This window comes from Salmo trutta, chromosome 37 (genome assembly GCF_901001165.1).
Source record: "Salmo trutta chromosome 37, fSalTru1.1, whole genome shotgun sequence".
NCBI classification, from domain to species: domain Eukaryota; kingdom Metazoa; phylum Chordata; class Actinopteri; order Salmoniformes; family Salmonidae; genus Salmo; species Salmo trutta.
The window spans coordinates 18,532,191-18,548,353 of NC_042993.1; the positions used below are offsets into that span (position 1 = coordinate 18,532,191).

The following is a 16,163-nucleotide window of genomic DNA, read 5'->3' on the forward strand; positions in this document are numbered from 1 at the left end:
AAAATTCCCGTCGTTGCCGATGACAAGCATACCCATAACATGATGCAGCCACCACCATGCTTGAAAATATGAAGAGATGTTGTGTTGGATTTGCCCCAAACATAACACTTTGTATTCAGGACATAAAGTTTATTTCTTTGCCACATTTTCTGCAGTTTTACTTTACTGCCTTATTACAAACAGGATGCATGTTTGGAATATATTTTATTCTGTACAAGCTTCCTTATTTTCAATGTAATTTTGGTTAGTATTTTGGAGTAACTACAATGTTGTTGATCCATCCTCCGTTTTCTCCAATCATAGCCATTAACTCAGTAACTGTTTTCACCATTGGCCTCATGGTGAAATCCCTGAGCAGTTTTCTTCCCCTCCGGCAACTGAGTTAGGAAGGACACCTGTATCTTTTGTAGTGACTGGGTATATTGATACACCATCCAAAGTGTAATTAATAACTTCACCATGCTCAAAGGGATATTCAATGTCTGCCTTTTTTTACCCATCTACCAATAGGTGCTCTTCTTTGTGTTTGAATCTGTGTTTGAAATTCACTGTTTGACCTTACAGATAATTGTATGTGTGGGGTACAGAGATGAGGTAGTCATTCAACAATCATGTTAAACACTATTATTGCTCACATTACATGCAACTTATTGTGTGATTTGTTACGCACATTTTTACTCCTGAACTTATTTAGGCTTGCCATAACAAAGGGGTTGAATACTTATTTACTCAGGACATTTCAGCTTTTCATTTTTAATTAATTTGTAAAGAATTTTAAAAACATAATCCACTTTGACATTATGGGTAGGCCAGTGACACAAAATCTCAATGTAGCGCAACAAAATATGAAAAAAGTCAATGGGTGTGGATACTTTTTGACTGCACTGTATGTAGTTGAGTTGCTTAGCGATGATTTGGAGCATGTGTGCTCAGCTATAATGATAAAGCAGGATGTTTAGGATTCTGTTTCCATTTATTATTTCACCTAGAATCAGTAGTGGAAAAAGTACCCAATTGTCATACTTGAGTAAAAGTCAAGATACCCTAATAGAAAATGACTTAAGTAAAAGTGAAAGTCACCCAGTACAATACCAATTGAGTAAAAGTTTTTGGTTTTAAATATACTTAAGTATCAAAAGTAAATGTAATTAGTTACATATAATAAAAGTATAAATCATTTCAAATTCTTTATATTAAGCTAACCAAACGGTACCATTTTCTTGTTTTTTTAAAATGTACTTACAGATAGCCAGCGGCACACTCCAACACTTAGACATCAGTTACAAACAAAGCATGTGTGTTTAGTGAGTCCGCACGATCAGAGGAAGTACTGTAGCGATGACCTGGGATGTTCTCTTCATAAGTGTATGAGATGGACAATTTTTCTGTCCTGCTAAGCATTCAAAATGTAACGAGTACTTTTGGGTGTCAAGGAAAATGTATGGAGTAAAAAGTACATTATTTTCTTTAGGAGTGTTGTAAAGTTGTAAAAAAAATATAAAAAGTAAAGAACAAAAACCCCAACAAACTACTTAAGTAGTACCTTGAAGTATTTTTACACCACTTTCTAGATTGTAACACATGAAAGAGAGAATCATGACTGATCTACATATTCTATTTCTGTAGCAGCTCCAACATGTAAGTAAATATATATATTTTTAATTTAACCTTAATTTAACTAGGCAAGTCAGTTAAGAACAAATTCTTATTTACAATGACGGCCTACCCCGGCCAAACCCAGACGACGCTGTGCCAATTGTGCGCCGACCTATGGGACTCCCAATCACAGCCAAATGTCATACAGCCTGGATTTGAACCAGGGACTGTAGTGACACCTCTTGCACTGAGACTGCTGCGCCACTTGGGAGCCAAATGCTATAATTCAAAAGGCTCCGAGGGTTCATTTCGAACTCTGGCCCCATGAGTGTTGAGATCATGTTGCGATGTAGAGAGTGAGCTGCTAAGTAACTCCATTGATTGGTTAGTTGGTTGATTGACTGATTGATCTCATCACCCCACCTCTGAGCCCAGCCAGCCAGCTGTCCCAGTATTAGCTGTGTTGTCATAGAGACCAGATCCTGCCTGAGGGCAGTATGTTTCTGTGTGTTGCTGACCTCAGGTCAGCAAGGAGCAGAGAAATATGAGTAAGCAGATGAGAGAGGAGGATATTACCGCTGATGTATGAATGCCAGCCGGGCTGAAATTGGCAGAGAGAGGAGACAGGGGATTCTGTTGAGCTGGCAGAGCAGACGCAGAAACCCCCTGATACACACACACACACACACACACACACACACACACACACACACACACACACACACACACACACACACACTCACACACCCAGCGTGGGAAGCTTGGGGTGGCCATGGAAACTACCTGTGATCTGTGGGTTTTGGGGGGGACAAATGGAAAAGGGGAGGAGACTGAAAGTCTCCCTTTCTCTTTTCTTTCTTTGTAACTCTCCTTCAATCTCCCTTTCACAACCGTTATTTCCTCCATCTCTCTTTCTGCAATAGCCCATCTTCTCCGCACACTGTAGCCCTCTGTCTCTGCAGTACCTTCCTGTAAGGATGGGGGCAGCACTCAGACAGCAGCAGAAATCTGCTGACATCATCGCTGAGTATCAAGTCATCGCCAGGGAGAGAGAGAGGGAGGGAGAGAGGGATGGGAAGGAGAGAGGGAGGGAGAGAGTGATGGGAAGGAAAGAGGGAGGGGAGGAGGGAGGCAGTGCAGCTCAGATGGGTAATGAGAGAGAATACTGCAGCTCCCTCTCAGATTCCACACAAACACATGCGCCCACACATACACACACACACACACTGGCAGCATCGCGAGACCCAAACACACTCTCACTCATAGCATCATCACTGCTCTGCTCTGCTGCACCACAGAGAGAGGCATGCACTCTCTCTCTCGCTCTCTAACACACACACATATAGACACACGTGTGCTGCAGGAGATCTGAGTGCTAGGTCGCTGAGCATTCACCCTCTCTCTCTCTCTCTCTCTCTCTCTCTCTCTCTCTCTCTGCCCCTCCCTCTACTGCGCACTCTCTCTCTGTTCACCTTGGCTGCTGGGTGGTGTGGAGTTATTGTTGCGTCAGAACCAGAGAGATCCAGAGACAGCCATGCCGGGGGAGAGCTCTCGCAGATCTGTCCCCAAAGAAAGACATCCGGAGCTTGGAGCAGAGCAGACAGGCCTGCCTGAACCAGGTAGGACCACCTGGGTGGAGAGGGGGAGGCGGGATAGAGGGGGGAAAAGAGAGAGGGGAAGGAGGACATGGGAGAGTGTAGATGGCAGAGGAGAGACGGGGAGGGTGAAGAGCATGTGAGACACTAGGGAGAGGAGGAGATGTTGGAGTTACAGAGAGGCTGGTAGAGGAGGGATAATAGATACCTGCTATACTGCCATGTGGGAGGCAAACAGACTGACGGATTAGAGAGGTAGAGCTGGGTCATATCTGTCTGTCTGTCTGTCTATCTGTGATCCCCACTCCAGTCCTAGTTCCAGCTCCAGCACCCTAGCCTTCACCCCAGACCCCCCATCCACAACACTTACCCTACTTAACCCCACAAACATCCCCTTCCCCCTACCTGACCCCGCGCCCCAGCTCCATATTCCCCTTTCCCCTCACGAACCCCATACCCACATCCCCTTCCCCCAGTCTCTCCCCAGCCCCATCCCACTGCCCAGTGGCGATGTGTTTTCTCAGGGCAGAGTGGAACAGCTCCTCCCTCTCTCTCTCATCCGTTACTTCCCTTCCCCCAGTCTCAGCATGAGGGACATGACACAGCACCGCACTCAGCAGCAGCATCCACACAGTAACAGCAGGGCCAGAGACTGAAGGAACAGATTCAGACATGGACTGATGTAGGGTAAAGCAGAGCATTTGAAAACAAATTGTTCATGCTAGATAAGACACCGACTACTGGAACTGTGTGTGTACATGTCACTGTATGCTACTTACTGCTAACATAGCTATTGATGAGATGATGTAGTCAATATGGTTATTATGGTATTGTTGTTATGTTGCATCTGGTAGGTTTGTGTCTAGCAGACAATAGATGTATTCTATGTTAGATGCTGTACTTGACAGTAAAGTTAGAGTATAGGAGTTGCATCTCCCAGACTGTGTATTTACCTGTGTATTATGTTTGTTGTGTTGAAGTGAAGGGGGATAAGTACACTGGGGGGATAAATGTATGTCTCAGACAGTAGAAGTACAATGTAAGGGTTAGGTTTTATTTGTGGTTTATTTGGCCCCTAAATAAAACCACAAAAAAAAAAAATATATCATGTTTATTTTGGGGGGGATTTTCATTGTTGGTCATAAAAGACTACCAAATACGAGGAAATCCACTCCAAGTGATTTTAATTTAAGAAATCTGTTCCCAGGTATTCCCACGCATAATAGAGAGACATGAAGTGATATAATGTATGATGTATACAAATGTAAGTAAGGTTTGAAATGATTGTTTTAGTCAAATATTAAATCTGTTTGGGCTTCTTGCAGTTAATTTGCAGTCTACAAATGATTAGTAATTATGTTCTGGCCCCCCGACCATCCACTCAAGAAAAATACGGCCTGCGGCTGAATGTAGTTGATGATCCCTGGGTTAGGATATTATCTCTCCGACAGTAGAGGCAGTTGGCGTATAAGGTACAGTAGCATAGAGGTTAGAAGAGGCGGGCCCGCAGCCGAAAGGTTTCTGGTTCAAACCCCAGGCTGGGAGACTCAAAAATGGCAATGGAACTGGAAGGCTGCGGCTGAGGTTTCTGGTTCAAGCCCCGGGCTGGAAGACTCAAAAATGGCAATGGAACTGGATCTCTGATCCTGCCCTTGAGCAAGGCCACCCAAAATTCCTCTCCATTCAGGGTTCTGTATAGGTACAGTGGTGCTGTATAGGTTCAGACTGTACAGTAGAGGGTAAAGGTAGGGCCAGGAGGGCCAGGAGTTTTGAAGCACTGTGCTTTTACCTGCATTGTCCACTAGTGTTGCTGCAGGTAGGAAATGTTCGGTAATTGACACATGCTGTCTCCTCCGATCAATCAATGTCTGGTTGTGCGTAGCTCTGCAAATCTTAATTGCACCAAACCTAATATTTTGCAGGGAATACTATTTGTAGAAGAGTGATTCTACACCTCAATTTGCTGAAGCTGATCCTTTCGAACGGAATCGAAAGTTGTAGCTAAAAATAGGTCAATTTGGGCAGTTAAATGGGAGAGTCAAAGAAACCAACCTTGGAAGTATATCGTAGCAAATTCGGGAGGGTTGCCCCGACCAGGACTTGCACCCAGGTCCAGTGGTTGTCAAGCCAACACCTTAATCGTTATGCCAAGAGGAACCTCTTGGTGTTGGCATAACAATTAAGGCGTTGCCTTAATAGTCGCTGTATCTGGGTTCAAGTCCCGGGCTGGGGCTACACCCCAAATTCGCTACATTGGTGTCAGAGGTGGGATGGAGCCCGTGAGGCCATCCAAGAGGTGTGTACACGTGAGGGAAGTGTGGGGAGTCTGGGGACACACTCTCCTGAAGGAAGGGGGCAGTGAAGCGACCTTAATCAAACACCTAGTGAGCCCATCAAGAGGTTCAGACCTCTTGGCGCATAGCTAAGTTGTTGGCTTGACAGTCACTGGACACACGTACAACCCGACATTGATTGATTGATTGGAGACAACTCGTGTCAATTACAGAAAATGTCCTACCTGCAGCAACACTAGTAGACAATGCTGTGAATGCACAATGCCTCAAAAAGTGCCCCAAAACTCCTGGCCCTAGGTATAGGTTCTATAGTGTATATGTATAGTAAAGGGATTTCTGGTATAAGGTGCTGTACAGGTATAGTAAAGGGATTTCTGGTATAAGGTGCTGTACAGGTATAGTAAAGGGATTTCTGGTATAAGGTGCTGTACAGGTATAGTAAAGGGATTTCTGGTATAAGGTGCTGTACAAGTATAGTAAAGGGATTTCTGGTATAAGGTGCTGTACAGGTATAGTAAAGAGATTAGGTGTACGTCTCAGACAGCACATATCAACTCTGCTGGTCTGGCACTAATGCTGTGATGTAATCTAGATGGCTTTTTGGAGAAAGACGTCTAGTCTATGTATTATTGCACTGCCACTAGTTTTTCGTAAAATACCCATCCTACTAGTTTAGGTTTAATACAAATCATATCCTTACATTGTCTTGTCTGTTCCTGGAATGTTCTGATGAAGGCCTTTCAATCCGAAACATCACTGTTTTGAAACGAGTGCATCCTGCACTGAGAACACTATAGTTAGATGAGAAGAGAAGGCAGCAGAATAGTATGATGGCGGGAGAGAGAGAGAGTGGGAGGGAGGGAGGGAGGGAGAAAGGGGGAGAGGCAGAGAGCTGGAGAGAGGTATTGTGAGGCAGTAGGCTCCTGGGGCTTGTCTCAAGGCCTGGGACTGTCTTGGAGTGAAGGCTGAAGAAGCTCGCTCTGGGGCCTGACAGACCGTGGAAGCAGCCTCTGTGACGCAGTTCCAGCCTGCTGCGGCCTGCACACTCCAAGCATGTGGGTGTAGGCAGAGCCACACGCGCACACACAAACAAAGAAACCTTAGAGCGGCACGTCTTATTGTGTCCTTGTATGCATCTCTGTGACAAATGTGTGTATGTGTGTGTGCGTGCGCGCGTGCGTGCACACACTGGGACATGACTCAGCATAACAATCCAGTGATAAACATCACCACCCTGGGCCTGGGCCTAGGAAGGGATAGAGACAGTGCAGCTAAGTGCTGACGATATTAGCTATTAGCTAGACCACAGGCACAGAGAGAGGAAGGAAGGGAAAGGGAAGGGGGAGACAGGAGAGAAAATAAGAAATAGAGGGGGGATAAAAGGAGGGAGGGAAAGAGGACAAAGAGAAATGCAGCAGAAGAGGATGGGCTATCAGAGATAAACAAAGAGGGAGGGAGAGAGAGTCCGCATAGTCCATCAGTAAGTGATATTTGTGTGTGTGTGTGTGTGTATGTGTGTGTGTGTGTGTGTGTGTGTGTGTGTGTGTGTGTGTGTGTGTGTGTGTGTGTGTGTGTGTGTGTGTGTGTGTGTGTGTGTGTGTGTGTGTGTGTGTGTGTGTGTGTGTGTGTGTGTGTGTGTGTGTGTGTGTGTGTGTGTGCGCGCGTGCACGTGCCTGAGGTCACTGTGCATGGCGATGGCCCAGTTGAGAGAAGAGAATAAAGTCCTGTTCTCTGGTCAGTGTTTGTGTGTGTGTGTGAATATCCCTATGTCTGTACCAAGGTTATTATAGTTTAGTGGTCTATTGGTTTTTCGATTTGTATTTGCAATTCACTTTAGTTTCAGCTCATTTTCAGACCTGATTTGCTAGTTTTTATTTAGTATTAATTGTATATTATTTAGTTTCAGTTTTTAGGGAGGTTTTAGGGAGGCTGGAGCCATTTTTATTTTATAATTTTTTTATTTCACAAGGTAGGCTAGTTGAGAACAAGTTCTCATTTACAACTGCGACCTGGCCAAGATAAAGCAAAGCAGTTGTCACAGCTGTTAGAAGGAGCGGACCAAGATGCAGCGTTTTCGTAGTTCCACATATTTATTTAACCAGTGAAAGAGAATGCAACAATGAAACACTTCAAAATATACACAAAACAACAAGCCGTGACGCAGGAGGATCAAATACACTCACAATGAATAATCACCCACAAACACATGTGAAACAAATATCAACTTAAATAGGACCTCCAATTAGAGACAACGACAACCTGCTGCCTCTAATTGGAGGTCATGCCAAACAACACCAACATAGAAATGCAAAACTAGAAACTGAACATAGACATACAAAAACAGACAAACACCCCCTGTCACACCCTGACCTACTCTACCATAGAAGATAACCAATCACTATGGTCAGGACGTGACAGCAGTGCGACACAAACAACAACACAGAGTTACACATGGAATAAACAAGCGTACTGTCAATAACACAATAGAAAAAAAAAGAAAGTCTATATACAGTGTGTGCAAATGGCGTGAGGAAGGCCATAGTAGCGAAATAATTACAATTTAGCAAATAAACACTGGGGTGATAGATGAGCATATGGTGATGTGCAAGTAGAAATACTGGTGTGTAAAAGAGCAGAAAAGTAAAAAAAAACAATATGGGGATGAGGTAGGTAGGCTATTTACAGATGGGCTATGTACAGCTGCAGCGATCAGTTAGCTGCTCAGATAGCTGATGTTTAAAGTTACTGAGGGAAATATAAGTCTCCAATTTGAATTATTATATATTTTTATGTTATATTGGAGATGTGCCCATTGTTCACATGCAAATCTGCTCTCTTATTGGCTAGAATGTTCCAGCCTGCTCCCACCTCCTCCCGCCTGCCTTCAGCCTTTTCTGACATTTATTCCCATTGTTAGAGCATTGAGTCCCATCTCTTGTCAGTATATAGATAATCTTTGGTAAATGCATTAGTTGAAGGGTCAGGTCATAGGTTAGGTTATGTTTAAATTATAAAGTCAATCTCAATGTGACTTGGATTTAAAAGGAATGGTGCTGAGACTGGTGCAAAAAATATGGGAGAAGGAAACTCTTGCCCATTTTTACACCTATCCAATAATTTTTTACTTTAGTACTACATGCCCTAAGTTTAGAAGATAAACTAAAACTGAACATAATTCATGATGGTTTTTATTTTATTTTAGTTAGTTTAGGAGTCGAAGATAGTTTTAGTTTTTCAAACGTATTTGTTAATTATTTTATTTCAGTTACTAAATTGTTTTTTTCATGATTAGTTTTTGTTTTCATTTTCGTTTACTATAATAACCTTGGCCTGTGCACACACAGTACATGACAGGACTCAGGGTATTTCAGGGAAATCTCAGAAGGAGTCTAGTGTGTTGTTTTCATTTAAATCCTGCAGAACCGTAACATCAGTAAGGAGCAGCAGAGCGGATCATAATAGAATGGAAAATACCCCCTTTGTCGATCCCTCTCTCGCTTTCTCTCTCTCTCTCTGACTGATCCAGACTCCCTCCTCCACTCGCACTCTTGCCCTAGTTCCTCTCCTCCATTCTGTCATTTTCTCTCAAAATGATCCTTCGTTCCTGTTGAAGGTTATGGAGACGATGGCGTAGTCACTGGAGTGGAGTGTGTGTGTGTCGAGGGAAAGGCGGTAATCTAATAATGGCTCCATTTAGCCTATGGCTAATCTGAGTGTCTGATTAGAGAGAGAGAGAGAGAGGTAGAGCAAGAGAGAGAGAGCAAAAGAGAGATAGATGAGGAGGAGAGAGAGCAAAAGTGCAAAGAGAAAGACGAGAGCTAGCAACAATAGCCTCATTTCAAATAAGAGAAGGACGAGCATAAGCTAGCTACCATGTTGGCCATCATTTTACCACTAAGCACTGAGAGCAGTGTTAGCATGGTATTTTCAAGTTGTACATGAAGTAGCTAGTGAAGTTATCGAACTGTGCTAGCTGTAGTACTATCAAGCATCAAGCAACGGAAGAGGGCAACAGACACCCTGCATGTAGCGCCCCTGCAGGATCTGGGATGAATATCACACAAGACCAGCATGTTCTCGATGTTACCCATCAATCAATATGAATTCTTCTTTATTCAATTCCTTTCATTCTCTCTTGTCTTTTCTCTCTCTTTCTCCAATACCCCATAATGTCAAAGTAGATTATGTTTTTAGAAATGTTTACAAATTAATACAAAATGAAAAGCTGAAATGTCTTGAGTCAATAAGTATTCAACACCTTTGTTATCGCATGCCTAAATATGTTCAGGACAAAACATTTCAAATCAAATTTGCTTAACAAGTCACATACAGTGGATTTAAAAAGTCTACACACCCCTGTTAAAATGGAAGGTTTTTGTGATGTAAAATAATGAGACAAAGATAAATCATGTCAGAACTTTTTCCACCTTTAATGTGACCTATAACGTGAACAATTCAATTGAAAAACAAACTGAAATCTTTGAGGGGGAAAAAACCCCCCCACAAAAACCTGGTTGCATAAGTGTGCACACCCTTAAACTAATACTTTGTTGAAGCACCTTTTGATTTTGTTACAGCACTCAGTCTTTTTGGGTAGGAGTCTATTAGCATGGTACATCTTGATGTGGCAATATTTGCCCACTCTTCTTTGCAAAAGCGCTCCAAATCTGTCAGATTGCGAGGACATCTCCTGTGCACAGCCCTCTTCAGATCACCCCAGAGATGTTCAATTGGATTCAGGTCTGGGCTCTGGCTGGGCCATTCCAAAACGTTAATCTTCTTCTGGTGAAGCCATGCTTTCGTGGATTTGGATGTGTGCTTTGGGTCGTTGCCGTGCTGAAAGGTGAACTTCCTCTTCATCTTCAGCTTCAGCTTCAGCTTTCTAACGGACGCCTGAAGGTTTTGTGCCAAAATTGCCTGGTATTTGGAACTGTTCATAATTCCCTCCACCCTGACTAAGGCCCCAGTTCCAGCTGAAGAAAAACAGCCCCAAAGCATGATGCTGCCACCACCATGCTTCACTGGTGGTGTATGGTGTTCTTTGGGTGATGTGCAGTGTTGTTTTTGCGCCAAACATACCTTATGGAATTATGGCCAAAAAGTTCAACCTTGGTTTCATCAGACCATAACACATTTTCCCACGTGCTTTTGGGGGACTTGATGTTTGTTTTTGCAAACTTCAGCCGGGCTTGGATGTTTTTCATTGTAAGAAAAGGCTTCCGTCTTGCCACCCTACCCCATAGCCCATTCATATGAAGAATACGGGAGATTGTTGTCACATGTAGCACACAGCCAGTACTTGCCAGAAATTCCTGCAGTTCCTTTAATGTTGCTGTACGCCTCTTGGAAGCCTCCCTGACCAGTTTTCTCGTCTTTTCATACATTTTGGAGGGACGTCCAGTTCTTGGTAATGTCTCTGTGGTGCCATATTTTCTCCACTTGATGATGACTGTCTTCACTGTGTTCCATGGTATATGTAATGCTTTGGAAATTCTTTTGTACCCTTCTCCTGACTGATATCTTTCAACAATGAGATCCCTCTGATGCTTTGGAAGCTCTCTGCGGACCATGTCTTTTGCTCTGAGATGCAACTAAGAAAATGTCAGGAAAATCCTACTAGAACATCTGAACTTTATTTGTGATTAATCAGAGTCACTTTAAATGATGGCAGGTGTGTAATGACTTCTATTTAACATGAGTTTGAACGTGATTGGTTAATTCTGAACACAGCCACATCCCCAGTTATGAGGGTGTGCACACTTATGCAACCAGGTTATTATAAGGTTTTTATTTTTCATTTTTCCCCCTCGAAGATTTCAGTTTGTTTTTCAATTGAATTGTTCACGTTATAGGTCACATTAACAGTAGAAAAAGTTCTGACATGATTTATCTTTGTCTCATTCTTTTACATCACAAAAACCTGGCATTTTAACAGGGGTGTGTAGACTTTTTATATCCACTGTAAGTTGCATGGACTCACTTTGTGATTTTTGTACAACTACCTCATCTCTGTACCCCACACATGCAATCATCTCTAAGGTCCCTCAGTCGAGCAGTGCATTTCAAACACAGATTCGACCTCAAAGACCAGGGAGGTTTTCCAATGCATCACAAATAATTGTTAGATGGATAGAGGAAAGATGAGAGGAGGGGTAGAGGAGAGGGGAAAAACCCCAACATGCACAAGCTTACACACACTCGTGCACAGTGCGGGCTCAACTTCCCTAGCAGCAGGTACTGCAGCCAGATATGCAGACTTCAGCAAACTCAGGGTGTGTTCCATTCCCTTGGGGGCCAGGGGTCACTACTGTGGAAGGAAAAGTACCTGAATAAAGAACTACCCTGGGCAGTGAGCCCTGTAAATGGAGGGAGTACACATTTCATTCATTCAGAACTCACTACCAGTAACTGGACTCCATTCACCCAGCCGTAGTTGATGGTTGTAAGTGAAGACAGTAGGGATCTTATATTTTTGATATGTTGATGCCACTTGATGTGTACCCTGCTGTGAGTGTGGTCTTTTCAGTCACTTGTTTTCTCTGACATTTAGGTGAAATTCTAGACCCGCTAAGTATGGCTGTGTGTAACGGTAAATGAGGGAGAACAAGCTTCAAAGAGAGAGCTGAAAGGACTGTTTCTATTTAACAAAGGCAAAGAGACTACAGCATCCATTACAGATATTTTGTGTTTTAATTGTATTATTTTTAATACATTCAGGAGGTGAACTGAAATTCCAGTTGCCTTTTTTCCATTACAGTTACTGTTGCCACGTCATGAAGCAGCTAGTGATTCTGACCTCATGGACATAACATTACAGAAACAGTTTCTTCTTTTTCGCTCCTCTTTCAGACATGACCAGACATGCCTCCACTGATTCCACCCCTAGTGACAGTGGCTCGACCCCTAGTGACAGTGGCTCTAGTCCCTCCCCCAGCACCCCTCAGAAGCTGCTCCCATCATGCACCTCTCTGTTCGGGCCACGGCTGGTTCGGGCCACACCCAGCTCCTCCGCGACCCCGCGACCCCAGCCTGAAGGTTCAGACCGTCGCCACAGTAACACGGTCCGACTTAGCGGGACGTTTGGAGGTCACGGACCCTGTGGACGCCGCAGCGGACCCGTGAAGATGGAGAGAATCAAGGTGTGTGTATGTGTGTGTATGTTTACCAATGGTCTACTCTTCTCTTTATGTTTTTCCAACGTTCTCATTATTTTCTCCAGGTTCTGATGGGCTCAGAGGTGGAGAGCGACTACAAGGAGCCAGAGAACATGAACACACGGGTGGTGATGGGCCAGGAGGCCCTGCTCAAGACAAAGAAAACCCTGACAGGGAAGTGCCCATGCGGGCAGAGCAGCCAGGCGATACCCCTGCCCGGAGGCCCAGTCTTGGAGGTCCCTAAGCCTCCCTTAGAGCCCCAGGCCGAGGCTGGAGAAAAGGCCCAACTGGACACAGGGCAGGAGAGAGACAATTCACCTCTGACCCCAAAGATGGAGCAAGAGCAGGAGAGAAGCCCTGTCCTGCCCATTAGCCCTCTCCTCACCCCTCTCCTAACCCCCCTCATCCCTGCCTCCCCTCCCTCCTCAGAGCCAGTCACAGTGGATGTTAGCTTGACGGGCAGCTTAAGCCCTTTGGAGGCAGGGCTGTCTCCCTATGGCGAAATGCCTTTTGTATGTGCCATGTATGCCATGCCCTCCCTGTCCGAGCCAGCCTATCCCTCTGCTATCCTATCCTTCACTGAGCCGGCCTATGCCGTGGACCCTCTGAGAGTGGGTGTTCCCTCGTCCCTGGATCCTGACCTATACTACACCGCCCCCTCCACCCCCATCAAGATGGCTGCTCGCCCCTTACACCTCAAACACCGCTCTTACCCCGGCTCCCCAGCCTCTCCCCTCTCACCAAACTCCCCCTCGGACAGTGAGGACCTGTGCTCCCCCCTCACTTCCCCCTCTGGCTCCTACGTCACGGCGGAGGGGGGCAGCTGGACCTCTTCCACCTCCCCCTGCACCTCCCCCAATCTTCTCCTGGCAGAGGAGGTGCAGGAGGCACCTGCATGCTTTGTCAGCTCGCTGTCCGAAATCGGAGACGAAGTGGGGGAGGATAGGGGAGCAGTAGGGGAGAGGGCAGAGGAGAAGGGAGGAGGAGCAGCAGAGTGGCGGTTCTGCCTCTATAAGGGTCTAGCAGAAACTGTGATCCTGGAGGAGGAGGAGGTGCTGAGAGGGGAGGTAAGGGAGAGGAGGAGTGAGGAAGCGACAGTCTCAAGGGGTAGCTGTCGCCCTCGCTGGGTGACAGAGGACACTTCCCCATTGAGGAGCAGCAGCGGCAGAAGCACCGACTCCCAGGAAGATGGAGGGGAGTCGGAGGGCTCGCTCTGCCCAGCAGAGGATGCTCTGGCTGGGGGACAGCAGTACTCAAATCCCCTGATGCAAAGAGGCCTGGAGCTGGAGCTGCAGGCCTGTGTGTCTGAGGAGCTTTACTCTCCCATTACTAACCCAGAGGATGGAGCAGACTCCCCAAGGCTGACCTCCATTTCCTTCCCCTTCGCCCCAGACATGGGGAACCTAAGCCCTCACACCTCCAGCGTCAACCCTGCCTCCTCCAACCTTACCATGGACACCTGCTCTCCAGATGTGTCAGACGGGGATAACTCCAGCCCTTACGGAGAGATGGGTACCTTCCTGCTGTTCCCAGGCTCCTACAGTGATGATGGAGAGATGGAGGAGGAGGAAGAGGAGAGTATGATCCCAGCCTGTCTGCTTAACTTCCCCCTCCACACCAGTCTCCTCTTCCAGGCAGACTCCATGGAGATCACTCTCTTCCCCACAGAGGAGGGGAATGAGGGAGGAGAGGGAAACGACAGGAACGAAGGGAACGATGTGGATGCATACGCGGCCGGAGAGGAGGAGGGGGACGTGGAGGATGATGATGAAGATGATGAGGAAGAAGTGGAGGCTAAGGTAGAGATAGAGGAGGCTAAAGTAGAAATAGTGATAGAGGAAGAGGTGGATGAAGAGGAGGGCGAGGATGAGGAAGAGGAGGAGGAGGGTGAGGGTAAGGCTGTAAATGACCCAGCTGAAGAGGACAACTCGGCCTCCTTCCTTCATTCACTGTCAGAAACTTCCATCAACGAAGGGCTGGATGAGTCCTTCTGTTTCCATGACGACACTGACGACTCACTAGACTCCGCCTCTTATAATGGTGAAGAGGATGAGCGGCTGTACAGCACAGAGAGACATGCTGAACCACCCACAGGACCACCCACAGAACCACACACAGAACCACACCAAGCCAAACCTCCGCCTGAAACCAGACCAGAGGCCCACAGTACTGAACTGTCCCCGTCCCAGAGCAGACCTAGCCTAATCAATCCCCCAGGTGACAAAGAGCCCCGGCCTGAGGATCCTCCAGGACCCAGACCACCACAACCTGCACTTGCACCTGCCCAACCTGCGGAATCAGCCCACCCCGAGTCCTCCAACAGCAGTAGTGGGAGTGAAATGGAGATCTCTTCAGAGTCCTCTGAACCTCCTGTCCCCGCTTCTTCTCAGGAGAGCCCTTATGTCTCTACCCTTATCCCTAAACGTTCTATAACCCCTTACCCTGCCTTCACTACCCCAAAGACTACTTCTGCTACTGTGTTAACCCCTAAAACCAAACCTGCATCTTTCTCTAACCCCAACACTAACTGTGCTCCTGCCCTTAATGCTAAATCTGCTACTGTCTGTACCACTAACACTAACCCTGCTACAGCCTCAATCCCACAAAATAACTCTGCTACTTCCTCAACCTCCGAAACTAACCCTGCTACCGTATGTACACCTGAAATGAACCCTGCTACGGTCTCTACCCCTAACACTAACAGTGCTCCTGCCCCTAACGCTAAATCTGGTACGGCCTGTACCACTAACACTAATCCTGCTACAGTCTCAAACCCCAAAACTACCCCAGGTGCATGCTCTACCCCAAACTCTGCTGCTACTCCTAACACTAACCCTGCTGCTACTCCTAACACTAACCCTGCTGCTACTCCTAACACTAACCCTGCTGCTACTCCTACCCTGCTGCTACTCCTAACACTAACCCTGCTGCTACTCCTAACACTAACCCTGCTGCTACTCCTAACACTAACCCTGCTGCTACAATCGAGGAGACAGCATCCCACAGCAATCCTGTCACCCTGGCAAGCCAGCCATCCCATAACAGCCCTGTGACCCTGGCAACAGGAGCAGGGCGAGCCAAAGCAGTTGCAGAGGAAGTACAGGCTGGTACGGTGAGAGAGGAGGACAAAAGGAGCAGTGCAAAGAGAGAGAAAGACAAACAGAGCGGTGGGGAGACAAGGAAGGACAAACAGAGCAGTGGGGAGAGAGGGAAGGACAAACAGAGCAGTGGGGAGAGAGGGAAGGACAAACAGAGCAGTGGGGAGAGAGGGAAGGACAAACAGAGCAGTGGGGAGAGAGGGAAGGACAAACAGAGCGGTGGGGAGACAGGGAAGGACAAACAGAGCAGTGGGGAGAGAGGGAAGGACAAACAGAGCAGTGGGGAGAGAGGGAAGGACAAACAGAGCAGTGGGGAGAGAGGGAAGAACAAACAGAGCGTTTGGGAGAGAGGAAAGGACAAACAGAGCGGTGGGGAGAGAGGGAAGGACAAACAGAGCAGTGGGGAGAGAGGGAAGGACAAACAGA

General features: G+C 46.3%; 1 protein-coding gene across 1 annotated transcript; it reads left to right on the forward strand.

Annotated features, from left to right (window-relative positions):
* Positions 1-2,824: 2,824 nt before the first annotated feature.
* On the forward strand, positions 2,825-15,783 carry LOC115176927 (uncharacterized). Its single transcript, XM_029737325.1, has 3 exons — positions 2,825-3,215; positions 12,335-12,624; positions 12,705-15,783. The coding sequence occupies exons 1-3, from the start codon at positions 3,131-3,133 to the stop codon at positions 15,690-15,692; spliced, it is 3,363 nt and encodes a 1,120-aa protein (XP_029593185.1). The 5' UTR covers positions 2,825-3,130; the 3' UTR covers positions 15,693-15,783.
* The last annotated feature ends 380 nt before the right edge of the window (positions 15,784-16,163 follow it).

Bases quoted from the DNA above. Each gene is read 5' to 3' on its own strand.
- LOC115176927 (XM_029737325.1), top strand. From the start codon at position 3,131: ATGCCGGGGGAGAGCTCTCGCAGATCTGTCCCCAAAGAAAGACATCCG. The intron at 3,216-12,334 runs GTAGGACCACCT...CTCCTCTTTCAG, and splicing joins GACAGGCCTGCCTGAACCAG to ACATGACCAGACATGCCTCC. The intron at 12,625-12,704 runs GTGTGTGTATGT...TATTTTCTCCAG, and splicing joins TGAAGATGGAGAGAATCAAG to GTTCTGATGGGCTCAGAGGT.